Source organism: Telopea speciosissima, chromosome 1 (assembly GCF_018873765.1).
Source record: "Telopea speciosissima isolate NSW1024214 ecotype Mountain lineage chromosome 1, Tspe_v1, whole genome shotgun sequence".
In the NCBI taxonomy this organism is placed as follows: Eukaryota; Viridiplantae; Streptophyta; class Magnoliopsida; order Proteales; family Proteaceae; genus Telopea; species Telopea speciosissima.
The window spans coordinates 86,307,536-86,323,713 of record NC_057916.1 but is presented as its reverse complement, the minus strand read 5'-3'; the positions used below and the strand labels follow the sequence as shown (position 1 = coordinate 86,323,713).

Genomic DNA, 16,178 nt, shown 5'->3' with positions numbered 1-16,178 from the left:
ATTCTACGTGTCCCCTAAAATTCTTAGAAGTTAACACATGCCCCCATTTCGTTAATGTAGGACTAACAACGTTCAAACCAAATCCCACGTAACTTCATGTGGAAAGCGAAATTGTCATCTTCTACTGCAACAGAGGTGCTATTCAAGTCTCTTATGGCGACCACTCCCCTCTATCATATGTCACAATTCAAGCTGCCCAACGGTCTCCTAGATGATATCCATAAAGCGCAATGTAGGTTCTTGTGAGGCTAGACCCCAGATGAAAGGAAGATCCACTAGGTTGGATGGGGTTGTTTGTGCCAAATTGGATAGGGGTTTAGGCCTAAAATACCTAAATATCCAAAATCTTTCTTTGTTAGCAAAGTTGGGGTGGCATCTCCTTATAAACCCGGATTCACTTTGGGTTAAGACGTCAAGTTTTTCACTGGTATTGCACCCGGAAAAAAAAAATGTTTTTCACTGGTATCTACTTCTCAAATGGAAATTTTCTGCAAGCTTCAATAGGGGATAAACTTTCTTGGGCATAGAGAAGTTTGTTAAAAGACAAAAAGCTTTTGGAAGAAGGGATGTAGTGGGTTGTTGGAGATGGTAGTTCTATCCTGATTTGGGAGGACCCCTGGATTCCGAGCTAGATGCTTATAGGCTGCACTCCCCAAGAATCCTGGACTGTCCCCTTATCTAGGTCTTGGTTCTTATAGGTGCAATTGATTCTTGTGACTTGATGAAGTTGAGGAGGGCTTTTTTCCCTTGGGGAGGTGGAAGCTATTTTCAAAATCCCCCTTGGTTCTACTGGATCCCTGAGCAACTGGTCTAAGGCCCTCATTCTAAATGGGAATTTTTATCCTCTCCTGTTACAGCACGGTGTTGTACTGCATCGTGCGGCGGCTGTAGAGGCCAAATGCATCATATGGGGTCCGCTGTGCCACATGGCCTCTACAGCGCCACACGATATAGTATAACACCGTGCTGTAACAGGAGAGGATAAAAATTCTTCTAAATGGGCTCTCTTTTACCGGCTATTTACTTCTTAACTTAAAGAACTTTTGAGAATTAGACTAGGGATAATAGAGGTGTCATTTAAACACTTACTTTTCTATTTTAAGTACAAATATTAGAATCGACTGAGGCTCATCTTAATCCTACCCGATCTGGCTGGCAGATTCTATAGAAAGGTTAGGGTGTGTTTAAGTTGATTCCTACTGGTTCTATGATTTTAGGCATTGATTTTGTATCAATAGATATCGTTGGTACCTAATACTGATATGATACCAATATCACAACGATAGTACTAGAGCAAGGAAGGGTTTTTTTTTGGGGGGAGGGGGGGGGTAGGAAACTGATTTATTGAGAAGGAACTCGTGAACAACCTAAGGCTTCATGAACACAGTTACACAAAGCTCATAGAGCCATGGAGTGGAATTCAGTCATTGTATCTTACATGAGATTGACAGGATCTTTTTGTTCAGGCTATCAACAATACTATTACCAATCTTCAAAATACAAAATAAAGAACAGACACAAAAAGACACTGCTACCTGATAGATAATCGAAACACTATGGAGACGAGTAGGATCCCTCCCTGGTTGCCCTATTGAGAGATTCTATTACTTTTGAGTTGTTAGACAACCTGAATTTGATCCAAAGAGTCTGAAAAGACTGAGATGATACCAATCTCTATTAAGTATTGGTATGGGCCGAGAGAGAGACCAATACAGATGCCAATTCCTATACCAATACGGCAAATACCTAAGTAAGACCTTGACCAATTCCGAGCAGTCCATCCGGATCCTGAACCCGGGTGGGGTTTTCAAACACCGGTAGAGTCATAGTAACTAAATTTAGGCATGGTGTGGTACCCACTAAAAAGAGTTTGTTGTTGAGAAAAATTCCGAGTTTGATTGAACCAAACAAGTGTTTGATCATTCCTTCACTTCCGCACGACATTCAATTTCCATTCTCAACTGATCCATTCTCTTGATTCAGTTAGTGTTTTCTGGTTCACTTGGTTTCTGCATGTAGAAGAAATCCATCAGATTTTATCTTTAGGGTTTTTGGGTTAATTCGATTTCTTCCCTCTAACCGTCGACCCTCTGGCCCCCGGCCCCCGGCCCCCTCAACCTTTCTCCCTCATTGTTTTTCATCTCAGGGTTGTCTGTCGGCCTTCTCACCAAATTCAAAATTTTTGTTTTATGTTATTCTTCTTCGTCTTCTTCGTTAGATTCAAATGCAAATTCGAAAACGACACGACGAGAAGATGTTTTTTGATATATGGAGCCCGGATTTGGTATGAGAATGAAAGAATCATATGTCATGGATGGTGGGATTATGGATTTAGATTCGCTTGAAAGGCTTGACGTCGAATGCCGTTTCCGTCTGAGATCGGCATTCGATTCTTATTCAGTCGCATCCGAAGCATTTTCAGAGCAAAGCCTTTTGAACCCGATGGTATTCCAGCGGCAGCTTTGTTAAAGGTCCGGTTTTTTTTTTTCTCTTTCGATCACCGTCATAATGAATTGGGGGAGTGGATCGTTATTGCCAGTGGATGGGCAGCTAAGGGGAATGGAAGTGGCGGCCCCCGCCTCGGCGACCGAGGACTATTACGTCGAGAAAGACCCAACTGGTCGATATGTTCGGGTATCATCTCTTATCTCTACATTGGCTATAACCTGTCTTCAATTCTATAATTCAGTTAGTTTGTTTGATGTTTTTTTTTTTTTTTTCATTTTGATTTTGGTAATGTGGTCTCCTCTTTGACCCATCTCCTCCCCCTCTTTCAGTATGACGAGATCTTGGGCAATGGAGCATTCAAGACTGTGTATCCAAATGACATTGCTGTTGTATTTGTTTTGTTATACATTGAGAATTTTGGTGTTGAGGATGCATCTGTTTAGTTGACTTCCTAAAAATGGTTCTACTTTGGTTCCTTAATCCTTTTTTCATAGATACAAGGCATTTGATGAAGTTGATGGAATAGAAGTAGCTTGGAACCAAGTGAAGATTGATGATATGTTGCAGTCACCAGAAAACCTGGAGAGGCTATATTCAGAAGTTCATCTTTTGAAATCATTGAAACATGAAAAAATTATCAAATTCTATAATTCATGGGTGGATGATAAGAAGAAGACTGTTAATATGATCACTGAGTTATTCACCTCCGGTAGTCTAAGGCAGTAAGTCCTGTTTATCTCTCTCAGCTGCTCTCTTTTTTTGGGTTTGACTTATATATGCATCTATAGTACTTGATCCTTTTTGTCAATTAGATACCGTAAGAAGCATAAGAATGTTGATATGAAGGCTATAAAGAATTGGGCACGGCAGATCCTCATGGGATTGCATTATCTTCACAGTCACAATCCACCTATCCTTCACAGAGACTTGAAATGTGACAACATTTTTGTTAATGGTAACCACGGAGAAATAAAGATTGGAGATCTTGGATTGGCAACTGTTATGCAGCAGCCTACTGCCAGAAGTGTTATTGGTAACCGTTCAATTTCTTTGGATGAACTTGTTCTTTGATCTTTTACATCCTATTTTTACCGCTTCCGTTATAGGTACCCCTGAGTTCATGGCTCCAGAGCTCTATGAAGAGGAGTACAATGAACTGGTTGACATATATTCTTTTGGCATGTGCATGCTAGAAATGGTTACATTTGAGTATCCATATAGCGAATGCAGAAATCCAGCTCAAATCTATAAGAAGGTTACATCGGTAAGTCTGTCCATCATTGCATGCTATCATATTTCAATTGATGCAAGGTTTGACCATTTATTGGATGATCACTGGATTTTTTTAACATGCCTTTTGATAGGGAATTAAGCCTGCTTCACTTGGTAAGGTGAATGACCCCCAAGTTAAGCATTTCATTGAGCAATGTTTGGCTCCCGCATCAATGAGATTGCCTGCAAAGGAGCTCTTGAAAGACCCATTCCTCCTATCTGACAATCCAAAGGAACCAATTCGAAGTCCTCTACAGTTACCATCAAATTTGCAGAAGTCTGGACCTCCTTCCATGGACATAGACTCGGATTACAAACAACTTTCAATTAGCTCTTGCGCAGAGAAAAGCAATGGAACTTCATGTTCTCCTACTTTGGAATTTCAAAGAATGAATAAAAATGATGAGTTTAGGTTGAGAGGGGAGAAAAAGGATGACAATTCAATATCATTAACCCTACGTATCGCTGATACATCTGGTAAGTAAGTTTACATTGGTAATTGTTTGTTGTTTAGCTTGTTATAATCTTAATCCAAGTCGTCACATTGACAGGTCGAGCGAGAAATATCCATTTTGCTTTCTATCTTAATGCGGATACTGCACTTTCGGTCGCTGGTGAGATGGTTGAACAACTTAATTTAGCTGATCAAGATGTGGCTTTTATAGGTGAGTTCATCGATTACTTAATTGTGAGACTTGTACCCAGTTGGAAGCCTTCATTTGATTATTCATCCAATGGAGTGGGTCCATATGAAGGATCTCCAGTACTTGGGACTGATAAGGGCTCAATGCGGTCTCATTGGGATTCAGTATCAATTAATCTTCCTGCTGAATCATCGATAGAGAAAGAAGTTTTATCTCAGTTGAGTAGTAGTCCTATTGAGGGTTGCATACTAGAAGTTGATACCACTAACTCATATGGAAGATATGATCAAACTATGTCGCATAGTGATCTTATTTCTCCTTCAAGTTTAACCAACAGAGAAGATCAAGAGTCTCAAGCATCAATTGTTTCAGATATCACTGACTATATTGCCACAATCGGTTCAATTACTAATAATGATAGAATGGTAGAATGTGCTGATTACACCATTGATGGAGGCTGTAAAGGTTTAATTGAGTATGGGTGTGACATGGATTTGGGTCTACAGGAATGCGATGGATGTAAAATGAAAATAGATGATACCAGTGACTGTATAGTAGCAAATGAATTTACGAAGAAGCCAAAGGTCCCTATTAATGGTCTTTCTAATGGTTTGAGCTTGCCAAACATTGGTTCTTCCTTGTCGCTCTCCGATAAAGATGAAGACGCTGAGCTGCAGTTGGAACTTAATGTGATTGAATCACAATATCAACATTGGCTTAATGAACTCTCAAGGATGAGGGAGGAAGCTGTAGAGAATGCTAAAAAGAGGTGGATCACAAAAAAGAAATTAAGTATTTCTTAGTTCCAAGATTTGGTTATTAAAAGTGTATTGTACCTGAAAGTTTATTTATCATTTTTAAATGTTTTTTTTTTGGTAGAAATTTATCATTTTTATGAATGTTTACTATAAAACCATTATCATTATTAAAATGAAAATTTTCGTAGTTTAGTTATTTAATTGTTATCAATGGTATGCTTTTCTATTTTTAAACATTGTTTTTTGTTGGTGGCATGTTCTTACGGAAGTGCTCTTGTATAATGTGTAAGGTTAGAAGAATACTTGGACCCTGTTTGGATAGCGGGGTTTTTAGTGGGGTGGGAATGAATAGTGCAAGCAAGTTGTCAAATTCCCAGGGACATGATATTTTGGCCTGGGTGAGAAAAGAATGTATTTGAAGTTTTTCCTGGAGGCTGTTGGCTATGTGTTTCTTCCATCCCCTTCCTTTCAAAGTCCCATCATTTTGGTAGGACTCTCAAGGGAAAGAAGGGAGAAAGATACTGTAGCTGCAACGGGTCATCTCTCCTCCAATGCTCATGCCCGCCTTCTCTCTCCCTCACCCCCTCTCTCTGCTTTGCCCTCTCCCTCTCACTCCCTCTCTCTCCTCACAGATTGGGGCTTTGTGTTTCTGTTAACATTTTGCTCCTTTCTTTTGTCCCTCTCCTCTCTCTCATGCAAACCCTCTGTTACAATCATTCTGAATTGTTTCCAGATCAGCTAGCTCCTTGCCTTCAAACAAAGAACCAAACATCTTTTGTGGGTTTGTGTTGAGAGTCATTGTCCCCAATTGTACACCGAAAGATGCCCATTCCTTGATCTTGGATTCAATGCAACAATTGTGATCTTTTGAAGAGGCCAACTAAACAAACAGTAGGATGGAAAAATCTAACTTCCCTCCCACTGTACTCCTTGTCATCCATCCTTCCAACATGTGGGATTCAATCTCTCAACTTTCCCACCCCTTACTCCCAAACAAACAAATGGGGCCTTAAAAAATCTTAAATTGGAGAACTTTATATTTCAAGTGAAACTTTTGTTGGCACCATGGTCCTCACTCTACCATGTGGAAAGTGATGTGGCAAATCCGAAAGTTGGATATCTAGGGAATGATATTGATTAGCGACAAGTCAAATTTTAGCCTCATAATGGCGGCATACCCACTATATATATCCACGAAACCCCTTATTTTTGTTTGAACACTCTTTGTAGTCTTGAATTATTTTATTGGTATGTTTTGCCATGTAGCCAATTTATTTTTTTTTTTTTACTTCCTGATAGAATGGGCTTTTACGCTCCACATTTCTATCAACTGCGTAAGACAGTTGTTCTCATGTAACCAACTTTGATTGGCTAAAACTTGACATGTGAATATGGGAAAATGGGTCTTCTTGTCCACAAAAGTTCAGCTGCATTTGACTTGTCATATGATGGAAATGATATGTGACAACTACAATAAATGTCACCAACATGATCTAAAGAAGTTAAGCCTTAAAGTAAAAATGGATATATTCTTGCCTCTGGAATCAATCGATAATGGGATCAGCCTCTATTGATATTTTCTTTTCCTTTTATTAGAAAACCTCCGTCGATTTTGATCTAGCCAGAATCAGCTAGAATCAGCTATCATATGTGAAATGATAGGATTTATTCTCATTGAAAAAATATATGTATATTACCCTAAAAGAACAAAAAAAAATTAGGCTACGATTCCTTTTATACCAAATTTGATTACAAACAAAGATTCTCCCTTAATTAAATTTGCTAGAATCACGTGATAATTCCATCTAATATAACTTCGGCATAGGTTATGTCTGGTTCAAATCGAAAAATCTAAATCCATTTTTCTACATGTACCTTTGATGAGAGTGAGATATTACTCACCAGGTTACCATATGAAATTTATACCAATGAAATCTCATCTCCGGTTTAATTTTGGAAAAACTACCTTTTTTTTTTCCTTTTTGGGAGCAATTCAAAGGCCGACTGGCCATCATTCCATTAGGGCCCCACAAGGAGGCAAGAAGAGGACCCACAAGGGTTCAAATATGGTACCCATAGGCGCTCCACTTCTTGGAAAGCAAATAAATGTGGACTAGGTGTCACTAAAGAGAGTTGAACCACCGATCAAGCTCCTGACACAGATCTCCCAAGGGAGCAGCGAACCACCAAAGCAAGCCCCGAATCGACTTGAGAAAACTACCCGATCCCACATTTGGGTTTTTCACTACCAAACTATCCAGTTATTGTTTGGGTTTACAAAACTATTCAAAAACAGTAACCTTCACTCAACCAAGGATGTATTTTACCATTTTACCCCAACTTCCCTCCACCTCTCCCCTCTCCCCTTCCTATTTTCTGTAACTCCCGGCCCCACCACGACTCTGCCCTTGATTGCCCATATCGCCCCCACCCCTATGCCCACTTCCTGCAACTCCCACCCCTCCTCCCCTGTTTACTACAACTCTCGCCCCGCCCCCTATTTCCTGCAACTCCCACCCCCACAACGACCTTGTCCCTGCTTCCCCATCGGAGAAGAGGGAGGTGGAGGGTAAAAATGGCATAATTTGTCCTTAGTTGAGTGAAGGTCATTGGTTTGAGTAGTTTTGTAAACCCAAACAAATGTGGTTATTCAGTTAGTTTTCCGTTTAATTTTCCATGTGACAAGTTCAAGCTCTGAAATTTGGTTGATTTTGATATGGGAGTCCACATGGTCAGGTGAGAAGAAAATGACTTCTACTACCACTGGTGTTTGCATCATGTTCAAAAATTTCATGGGAGATAATCTATATTCTAAGTTCGAACCAAGTATATTGGCATCATATACAACTAGAGAGGGAAACATTCCTTTTGATGAGTGTCGAAATCTACAAGAAGAAATCATCAGTATTAATGACGAGCAAAGAGAGAAATTATGTGAGGGTGTATATACTCAACTAATGGGGCTGCTTCCATTGATGGTCATTCTTATAGCAATGGACGACCCCTTTCTTTTTTCACACAGACCAATCATTAATGGATAGCCATTGAAGTCCTCAAATTGACCATGTTTAAGGCAGTGATCAGGCAGGTACAGTGGTACAGGAGCTTGAGCCGAGGCTTCTCGGGCTTAAACAGGTAAAGTGTAGATGCCAAATCTTTTTTTTTCTCTTTAGCAGATTTGAAAGAGAATTGAACTCATAACCTCTTAATTGTGAATGTTGGTTGTTGCCAACCGAGCCACCCTTGGGGAAAAGCCAAACCTACTTGATAATACTCGAAGTACGTTGACAGTGACCTCATGAGGAATGAAGGTATACAGTTACGGAGAGAATTCTCAGACCTTCAAGTGGGTTGATCCAGTTAATAATCATGTCTGTTGTAACACCATGGCCTTCCTAGCTTAGGATCCAAAGAAGAGGGGATGAGGTATATGAATGAGGAAGAAGACCAGTTTCTGAACAGTAGCTTCGCCAAAGATAGCATTTCTTGATCTGATGAACTCAGTCTACTGCATCAGACAATTCTTCCATCCAAAGCCATCTTACCTATTAGATCGTCAGGCATTTGATACCCATACATAGAATTCCAGAGCTGTATTTCACTTTCCATACAACCACTGCCAACGCTATCATCTTCAGATTTCATCAGAAAAAAAGAGTGTCTTTACAGCGAAGTATCTCCCAAAAGTAAAATGGGTGAATGAAGTATGGAAAATGTCAAGTATCAAATATTGGAATCTACATTAACAAACAGAAATTTCAAGTTCTCCTGAAAAGAAATCAGGCATCAGTTTGAAGCTTTAGATGAGAATGTCCAGCAAATCGAAATGGGAATATGAAGGATAAGACTTACTCTGGTTTGGAGGAAAAGAGTGATGTCTAATAGTTGATCAATCAGGGGTAATCACATCATGACTGTATCCTATGGAAAGTCAGCAAATACTAGGATATGGAAATAGCAGATTAAATAGACTTGAACATAACAAATGAGGGTGCCATCTAGTTAAGGGACTCCCAGAGTTGCAGATAAAGACCTTCAGGCTTAGCATTGGATAATTAAATAGCAATCAATCAATAGCATCAGCTATGAGTCCAATAAACAACTGCAAATTCAAGTATGCTGCAGAAAATATGAAGGGAAAAGAGGACAATGTATTGAATTATTAATTCTACGAGTCAGTAGCACTTCTTCCAAAAAATGATCAATGGACTAGAACATCACCTATACATGCACTGCAAATATTCCAGTGGCAAAACCAGACTTTCTCACAAAGCAAATGGCAAGAGGGGGGAGGGGGGGGGCTGGGGAGTGGTTCCAATGCTTCCTCATTATTGCTTGGACAAGTACTAAGACTCCTACATACCATTTTATTTCAAACCTCAAAATTTCTCCCAACTGACTGAAGTCGAGGCCAAAACAACTTTAGCCTAAATGGAAACAACCAAACCAGACCTCACCCACAAAAGGAGAACATCAAATAGAACAAAATTGATGTCTAATTACCTACTGCCCATCCACCCTACAATATACTGAACATGCTCTTTGGTCTGGACAGCTGACCTCAAAGGCAGTCCCATGGGTTCCACTCAGTAACCAAAAACATGACCTCGAATAGAGCTTGATTGGAGGGTATAGCTTAGGCCTTGTATCAAGTATGACCTTGAATAGAGCTGATTGGAGGGCAAGGATCCATGTGGCCAATCCCATTTAGTTTGGTTAAGACTGACTTGTTGTTGTATACACATTCACCCGGGCGCCAGCACACACACACACACAGAGGTTTATTTAGAACTTTCATCATATTAGGAAGTGGCAATCAAAGGTTTATTCACAAAGTAATAAATCGATTCTCCATTACACAACTTCCAGACTAAACATCTGAACAAGATTCACAAAAAGGACAAAAATCACTTAATATTTCAATCAATGGAGATTATCTGTACAACCTAACACTGTAAGCATTGGAAATTGACAAACTTACACCACCAATGAGACTGATGAAACAGGTATCACACAAGGTTACCAGTTCTCCTTGACAATCTTTGACTTCTCAAGTACGAACTTTCCTTCCTTGTATTTCTGTGTTTCTTCATAAGCTCGCTCATACTTCCAACCCAGTACCTCGTGGCATTCACTGCAGGAGACATCTGCAACAGTGTGGAGGCCAGTTATGAACTGCCTGTCTTCTTTAGGCCCCACAATTATGTTCATCGCATGAGAGAACAGAAAGGCTCGCCCGTTTCTCCCCTAAAGATGTTTTTGAAGAGCATTGGATCAAAAATGCAACGTTCAGCAAAGACAACTACTCATAGTAGTCCCTAGAACTTTAAAAAGTAAAAATCCCTTCCCCCCCCCCCCCCAAAAAAAATAATAAATAAATAAAAATAGTGGATCCAAGGGGGAAAACTTAGATAGAGCATGATTTATAATTTGTCTGGAAAAAATCAAATTCTTACTTTTGGGTGGATGGATGAAGAAATCCTATCTTTATTTTCCTCCAACTCTCTGTATCACACACACACAAGGAAAAAGGAGGGGGGGGGGGAAAAAAGCACTTAAATCTAAACCCCATGGGGCTTTGGAGTGGCTGCTCTTGATCTCACACAGAATCCCTAGTTGTTGTGAATGTTTTCATCGTCTCCCTCCTTTCTGCTCCCTAAATATTTCCAGATGGAAGGGAGAAAAAAGTGCACTAGCCATTCCAAATCCCAGGAATACAATCAACATACATCTATAAATTATAAGAACAATAGTGTAAGAGTTTCACCTGAAAAGCTTTAGAAATGATGTCATCATGAAGGGAAACATGATTTCGGCAATTACAGCAACCGTACAACCGAGGCCCAACCCATTCCGCCATCGAAGGAAAAGCTTGACACTAACCCCTTACTGCTCCGGAAAATCCAAATCTCAGGGAAACACTATGCGTTTGAAATAAAAAATAAAAGAAAGAAGTCAAAGCACTCAGGAAATGATCACTCCCCAAACCAAAAACCAAAAAATTTCAGGTAAGAAACACAATCAAACCCGTATGAATTGGCAAAATAGAAGTAGGATTAGAACCTTAGTCCTTGCACCCTTTTCTCATACAAACCAAAAAAAACGATTATGCTTTAACCGTTCTTCCTCCTAGCTCTGATCCCAGATATAAAATAAGAGCAACGTAGGGTGAATGAGAATGGAAATTGATAATGAGAAGCAAGAAAGAATAAGATAAAAGCTTGAGTGAAGAATTACTGAAAGAAGAAACTGAAAAACCAAATAAACAAAAAACAGGGTAGGTCTGGTTGAGGAGCCAATTCCAATAACGTCAAGACAATAAAAACAAATAATACTAAATTAAAAACCCATTACCAAGAAAAAAAAATTCTGAAATAAGATCTGGGTCGATGACGAAATGCAGTAAAAACCCAAAATAAATTAATCTTAAAAGATAATGGATGATGATCTGAGCTGTACTTTGGAATCCCAAATTTATTACTAAACATAAGGAATAAACAATTAAAGAAAACTCACGATTCGATAAGGTCACTATTCCTTCCTTGGAGATTGGTGTTCCTGCTGATCAAAGATCACCTACCAACAAAATCAAAATTTCAAATATATAGTCTAAAAAAGGGGAAGGAAAAAAAAAAAAAACTAAACTTTAAGCTTTGAAACCGAACCTGCCCATGGTGCCAAAGGGTAAACGGTTGGGAGCACAGAGACACGGGGAGAAAGAAAGAGGTGATAAGAGGGCTTTTTTTTGGAAGAAGGTGATATGAGGGTTAGGGTTTGGGTTAGGGTTTATAGAGAAACTTCACGATTGAGTCGACCAGTGTAGAATTAGTATATACGTATTGAGTTTGACTTGTTTGAGTTAAGACAGTTCCACTGCAGTGGTCACGGGAACTGACCTCAATTTTGTAAAATTCCACAAAATTGCGACTCTTGTAACTCACTTTTATAAAGACATGGATAGGACTCCATGGCTCCTTGGCTCTTTGGCTCCATGGCTTCATATTGAAATCGGGTTAGAATCGGTTGGAATTAATCAGAAATTAAAATTATAATCCAAAAGAATAAGTAAAGATTTATTTCAATAATCCTTTCATATGGCTCAACAAATATGTTGACATGTTGCCTGACCTAGCAAAACCTGCATTACACTACATTTTGCAGAGAAAAGGGAGAGGAAAAATCCAAATTCCAACATTGCAAAGGAACATTGGAAGTACTATGAAAAGTATTGGGGGAAGCTATTAACTATTAGGTCAGTTAGATTGGTCTCATAAGGGTATTATGTCAAATTGTAATCTTACAAACTAGCAAGCAAGCATTTTTCTATTATGTTATTAGGCTTTCTGCATATAGTATTTTACTTTGACTTCTTTGTCATGTCCTTGGTTAGAGGAAAGTGTGGTTGGAATACTTTATTCTATCCCCAATTCCCCATTTCCAACCAGTGTTGGAATCCACTGCTTGATAACCTTTCTGCCGTTTCTGTGCTAAGAAACAGCAAAATCTGTTTTTTTCATTTTTGTGCTGAGAAACAGCTTTTGTAGCGCTTGGTAAACCTGTTCTTAAAACGTTTCAAGAACAAATTCAAGTGAATGGAGACTCAACCAATTGCTGGGCTTTGCTTGTGATTTTGCTGATACACCAAAACAAATTCTAGCATTTAACTGAGATTGAACAATCGATTTTAGCAATCACAAAAAAAAATTGGGGATTTTAGGGTTTGGTGTTCGAAATAGAGATAGAAGATATGTGTTCAATCGATTATAGAAGAATGAGGGAGGGGAGAGGGCATACTTACAGTGATGTGTTCCTTGGAGGAGCTTCATTCGATACCAGGTTCCTTGGGCGAGGAGATTGGAGCTTCTAACAACGATGGCAGAGCGATGGAGGTTGTAGCTTCTAACAGCGATGGAGGATGGAGAGATTCTGAACAACGATGAGGTTGGAGCTTGATGGCAAAGCGATGGAGGTTGTACCAGATCTGAACTCGTTGGAGGTTCCCTGCTGCTTTGTTTGTGAGAGCTAGGTAAGTTGGAGGACGAAGTGGGAGTGGTTAGGTAAAGTGGGAGGGATTTTGGATAGTTTTATTGGGCACAGTTTTAACAACTTGTGCCCAAAAACGTCAGAACATGTCCCACATGTTCTGTCAAAACTCTTCCATGCAACATAAATTTCTATTTATGCTCCCAGAAGCACTGAAAACGAAACACATTTATCAAGTGCATTTTAGGGTGTTTTTCCGTTTCTCATAACAGAAAAACACCAAAAACTGATTCTCGCAAAATTATCAAGCGGGCTCTAAAGATATGATAAATGGAAAAGTGTTTTCTAAGCAAGGAGCATGGAGAAACACATTAATTAGGTACGACAAAAAGGTGGTTTCATACATGGAAGAACAGAAAGGTCATTTCATATGAGGAGGAGAGAGATATAGACGAGAGGGTGGTAGTAGGGCTGCAACAGGATCGGGTTGGATTGGGCTTTATAGAACTCTAGCCCAATCCTAAGTCCCATAGCTGGGCCCAGGCCCAACCTGACCCTGACTCAGGGCTAGAAAAATCCAACCCTGACCCGCCCTCAGGGTCGGGCCGGGCTGACCCTGATTGGCCCTGATCATGGGGAGGAGGAAAGAAATGCATGGGCTGGAATGGGCCGGGAAGAACATTATCAATTTTACATAAAATAACAATATAATGAAATATTTTATAACACTTATTGTCTTCATATATAATATATTATATAAAAAAATGTGGGTGAAATTTAAAGTTTATAATGTATAAATTATATCAATATATATTTTTATAGTATAACTTAAATCAAGCTCTGGCCAGGTCGGGCCAAGCTTAACTTGAGGCCTCGACCCTAACTCAGGGCCAACATTTTCTAATCCTGACCCGCCCTCAGGGCCAAATATCTCAGCCCAGGCCCTGTTCGGGCTCAAGGCGGGCCAGGGCGGGTTTGGGCCGATAGGGCCAAACTTGCACCCCTAGGTGGTGGCATCTCCTTCCCCAATGGTTCAAAAAACTTTTTCCCTTTTATAGCTGGACGAAAACTCATCCAATTGGAATTAGTATCCTTCCAATTGTACACATGAAGAAGCATCGATTGGAATAAGTAGTTTATCCTATTTACGCAACAGAAGTTTTTGGTTGAGGAATAAGTTTTACTTCACCTATCGAGAAGAGAGAATCTCCTCTCCATTGATGATGTCATTTTGTTATTGGACTCCTGTGTCATCATTAACTACTACCTGGCCCCTATTGTATAGAGTAAAAAATACCCTTCCCCATGCTAATCAAAGGGCTCAGATCTCTGTGTTGAGGAGATTCTCTCTTCACCCTGGATGAAGAAGAGAAACTGCATGCCTTGGTTAACATAATCATTTGAAAAGAGGGAAGAAGTTCCATAATTAACAGAGTTTCAATGTTCTGCAAGAATGAAGAATCTAATGCCAATATATGAAATTTCCCCTAAGCAAACTAATAATCTACTCAAGAACCAAAGCTAGATGCTGTTATAATCATGCTTCTCATTGTCCTCTTCAAGCTTATCAAGTTTTACTAAATATTCAGAATCCACCACCCCCAGCCCAGACAAACAAACCACATCTTAAAGGAAAAAAAAAAAAAAAAGCTTTTCTTTTGTTTAAGTAGAGAAGATACAGATAACTATGGTGCTACCCTGTCATGTTAGATCATGCCGGGAATCCTCTGGCAGAGCTTGCCCCTCATTGCTTACCAAATAGCAAACATAACTATAGTGATACCAGCAACACAGTGAAATTGAATAGAGAATCTTGTCTAGATAGGAAGAACTGAAGTTCTTGGTCTTAATATAATCTATTCTGTTTTTTCCTTGTTTGATGGCAGTCTTGACTTGATTGAAGTGTTTTTTAAGTTTTTTAATTCTATTTAATCTCTGATGACCCAAAACCAAATCAGAATTGATTTCATCACTGTTGGTTTCCAGACAACCAAGATCCAACCACACAGAACAAAACAGCAGGAACAATCCTAAAAAAATTGAAGAGGGGAGACCGAAGGAAGCTTCTAAGAAGTCTTAACTCAGGACAAACTTGACAAGCTCTCACCATGACGTAAAAGGATATGAACGTTGCCCGCCCACAGTATATTCTATCTGTCTTCGTGTATAAAACTAAGACATGGAAGGGAAGATCTGCACAACCCATGTCATGAAATCTTGATCTTGAATTTGGTTTTAACTGAGAAAAAGTAGAGTGGGTCTTGGGTTGTTGCAGTGGCAGTGAAAATTGAGAAAATGGAGAACAGGGGAATTTCATCATCATCAACGATTGAAGGTTTTACGAATGAGTACGAGGATCTGTTGCCGGTGATGGCAGAGAAGCTGGATGTGGAGAGTTTTATGTCGGAGCTGTGCCGAGGATTTCAAGTTCTGGCAGAGCCTGGAAGAGGGGTGATAACACCGGAGAGCCTGAGGAAGAACTCGTCACTTCTGGGGATGGAAGGGATGGAGAAAGAGGAGTCGGAAGCGATGGTGAAAGAAGGAGATCTGGACGGTGATGGAGCAATTAATGAGATGGAGTTCTACATCTTAATGGTCAGGCTCAGCCCTGGGATGATGCAGGACGCCGAAGCCTTGCTTGAAAAGGCCCTCCATTGGGAGCTGCGAGACTCTGTTTAGTTAGTTTTTTATTCTAAATTTTATACTCTGTTATTTCTCTTTTTCTTTTTCCTCTTTCTGTTCATGTTCTGCACTTCCACTTGAAGAAATTAAAACTTACAAGTACCTTGAGTGTCTATTAGCGTGTTTATCCCAGAAGTGTCTATTCTGTATTCTTGTAATGATTACTAGACAAGTTGTAATCTCATCTATATAGTAAATGTTTTGACTGGACTTGTGGTTCTTCCCTTCGATTGTTGAAGTGATTTCTATATAAAATTCCTATGTATATATAGTTTGGAAAAAAAATCCTTTGCGGTGCATTGTAGTGCGGGCTTAAGAGCTTGACACGTGGCTCATCGATGCGACATCCAACGGTGCCAAGCTCTCAAGAAGAAAAAAAAAATTGGATCAA

The 16,178-nt window shown here is 39.6% G+C and overlaps 4 protein-coding genes across 6 annotated transcripts in view; 2 read left to right on the top strand and 2 right to left on the bottom strand.

The window, feature by feature from the left end:
• Window positions 1–2,227: 2,227 nt before the first annotated feature.
• LOC122662839 (serine/threonine-protein kinase WNK8-like) lies at window positions 2,228–5,323 on the top strand. Its single transcript, XM_043858548.1, has 8 exons — window positions 2,228–2,634; window positions 2,778–2,815; window positions 2,943–3,170; window positions 3,261–3,481; window positions 3,555–3,712; window positions 3,813–4,197; window positions 4,272–5,211; window positions 5,248–5,323. Exons 1-7 carry the CDS (start codon window positions 2,509–2,511, stop codon window positions 5,165–5,167), a joined length of 2,052 nt encoding a protein of 683 aa, XP_043714483.1. The 5' UTR covers window positions 2,228–2,508; the 3' UTR covers window positions 5,168–5,211; window positions 5,248–5,323.
• LOC122662845 (serine/arginine-rich splicing factor RS31-like) overlaps window positions 4,731–16,178 on the bottom strand; it is a 17,177-nt gene continuing 5,729 nt past the window's right edge. The window contains exons 7-8 of the mRNA XM_043858552.1: window positions 8,506–8,510; window positions 4,731–4,742 (exon numbers count right to left, since the gene is read on the bottom strand). The gene's annotated coding sequence lies outside the window, so the exon portion shown is untranslated. The remainder of the gene's footprint in view (window positions 4,743–8,505; window positions 8,511–16,178) is intronic.
• The window catches only part of LOC122662867 (protein yippee-like At4g27745), a 9,512-nt gene continuing 3,235 nt past the window's right edge, over window positions 9,902–16,178 (bottom strand). Inside the window, exons 1-4 of one of the 3 annotated variants that reach the window (XM_043858577.1) lie at window positions 11,639–11,811; window positions 11,186–11,257; window positions 10,890–11,043; window positions 9,902–10,369 (exon numbers count right to left, since the gene is read on the bottom strand). In XM_043858577.1, coding sequence (XP_043714512.1) covers window positions 10,142–10,369; window positions 10,890–10,982 — 321 coding nt within the window. In that variant the 5' untranslated portion in view covers window positions 10,983–11,043; window positions 11,186–11,257; window positions 11,639–11,811 and the 3' untranslated portion in view covers window positions 9,902–10,141. The other 2 variants (XM_043858579.1, XM_043858584.1) reach the window with 2 other exon arrangements.
• LOC122662860 (calcium-binding protein KIC-like) lies at window positions 15,371–15,793 on the top strand. The gene has a single exon (XM_043858571.1). The coding sequence runs from the start codon at window positions 15,401–15,403 to the stop codon at window positions 15,782–15,784; it is 384 nt and encodes a 127-aa protein (XP_043714506.1). The 5' UTR covers window positions 15,371–15,400; the 3' UTR covers window positions 15,785–15,793.

Bases quoted from the DNA above. Each gene is read 5' to 3' on its own strand.
- LOC122662839 (XM_043858548.1), top strand. From the start codon at position 2,509: ATGAATTGGGGGAGTGGATCGTTATTGCCAGTGGATGGGCAGCTAAGG. The intron at 3,171-3,260 runs GTAAGTCCTGTT...TTTGTCAATTAG, and splicing joins ACCTCCGGTAGTCTAAGGCA to ATACCGTAAGAAGCATAAGA. The intron at 4,198-4,271 runs GTAAGTAAGTTT...TCACATTGACAG, and splicing joins ACGTATCGCTGATACATCTG to GTCGAGCGAGAAATATCCAT.
- LOC122662860 (XM_043858571.1), top strand. From the start codon at position 15,401: ATGGAGAACAGGGGAATTTCATCATCATCAACGATTGAAGGTTTTACG.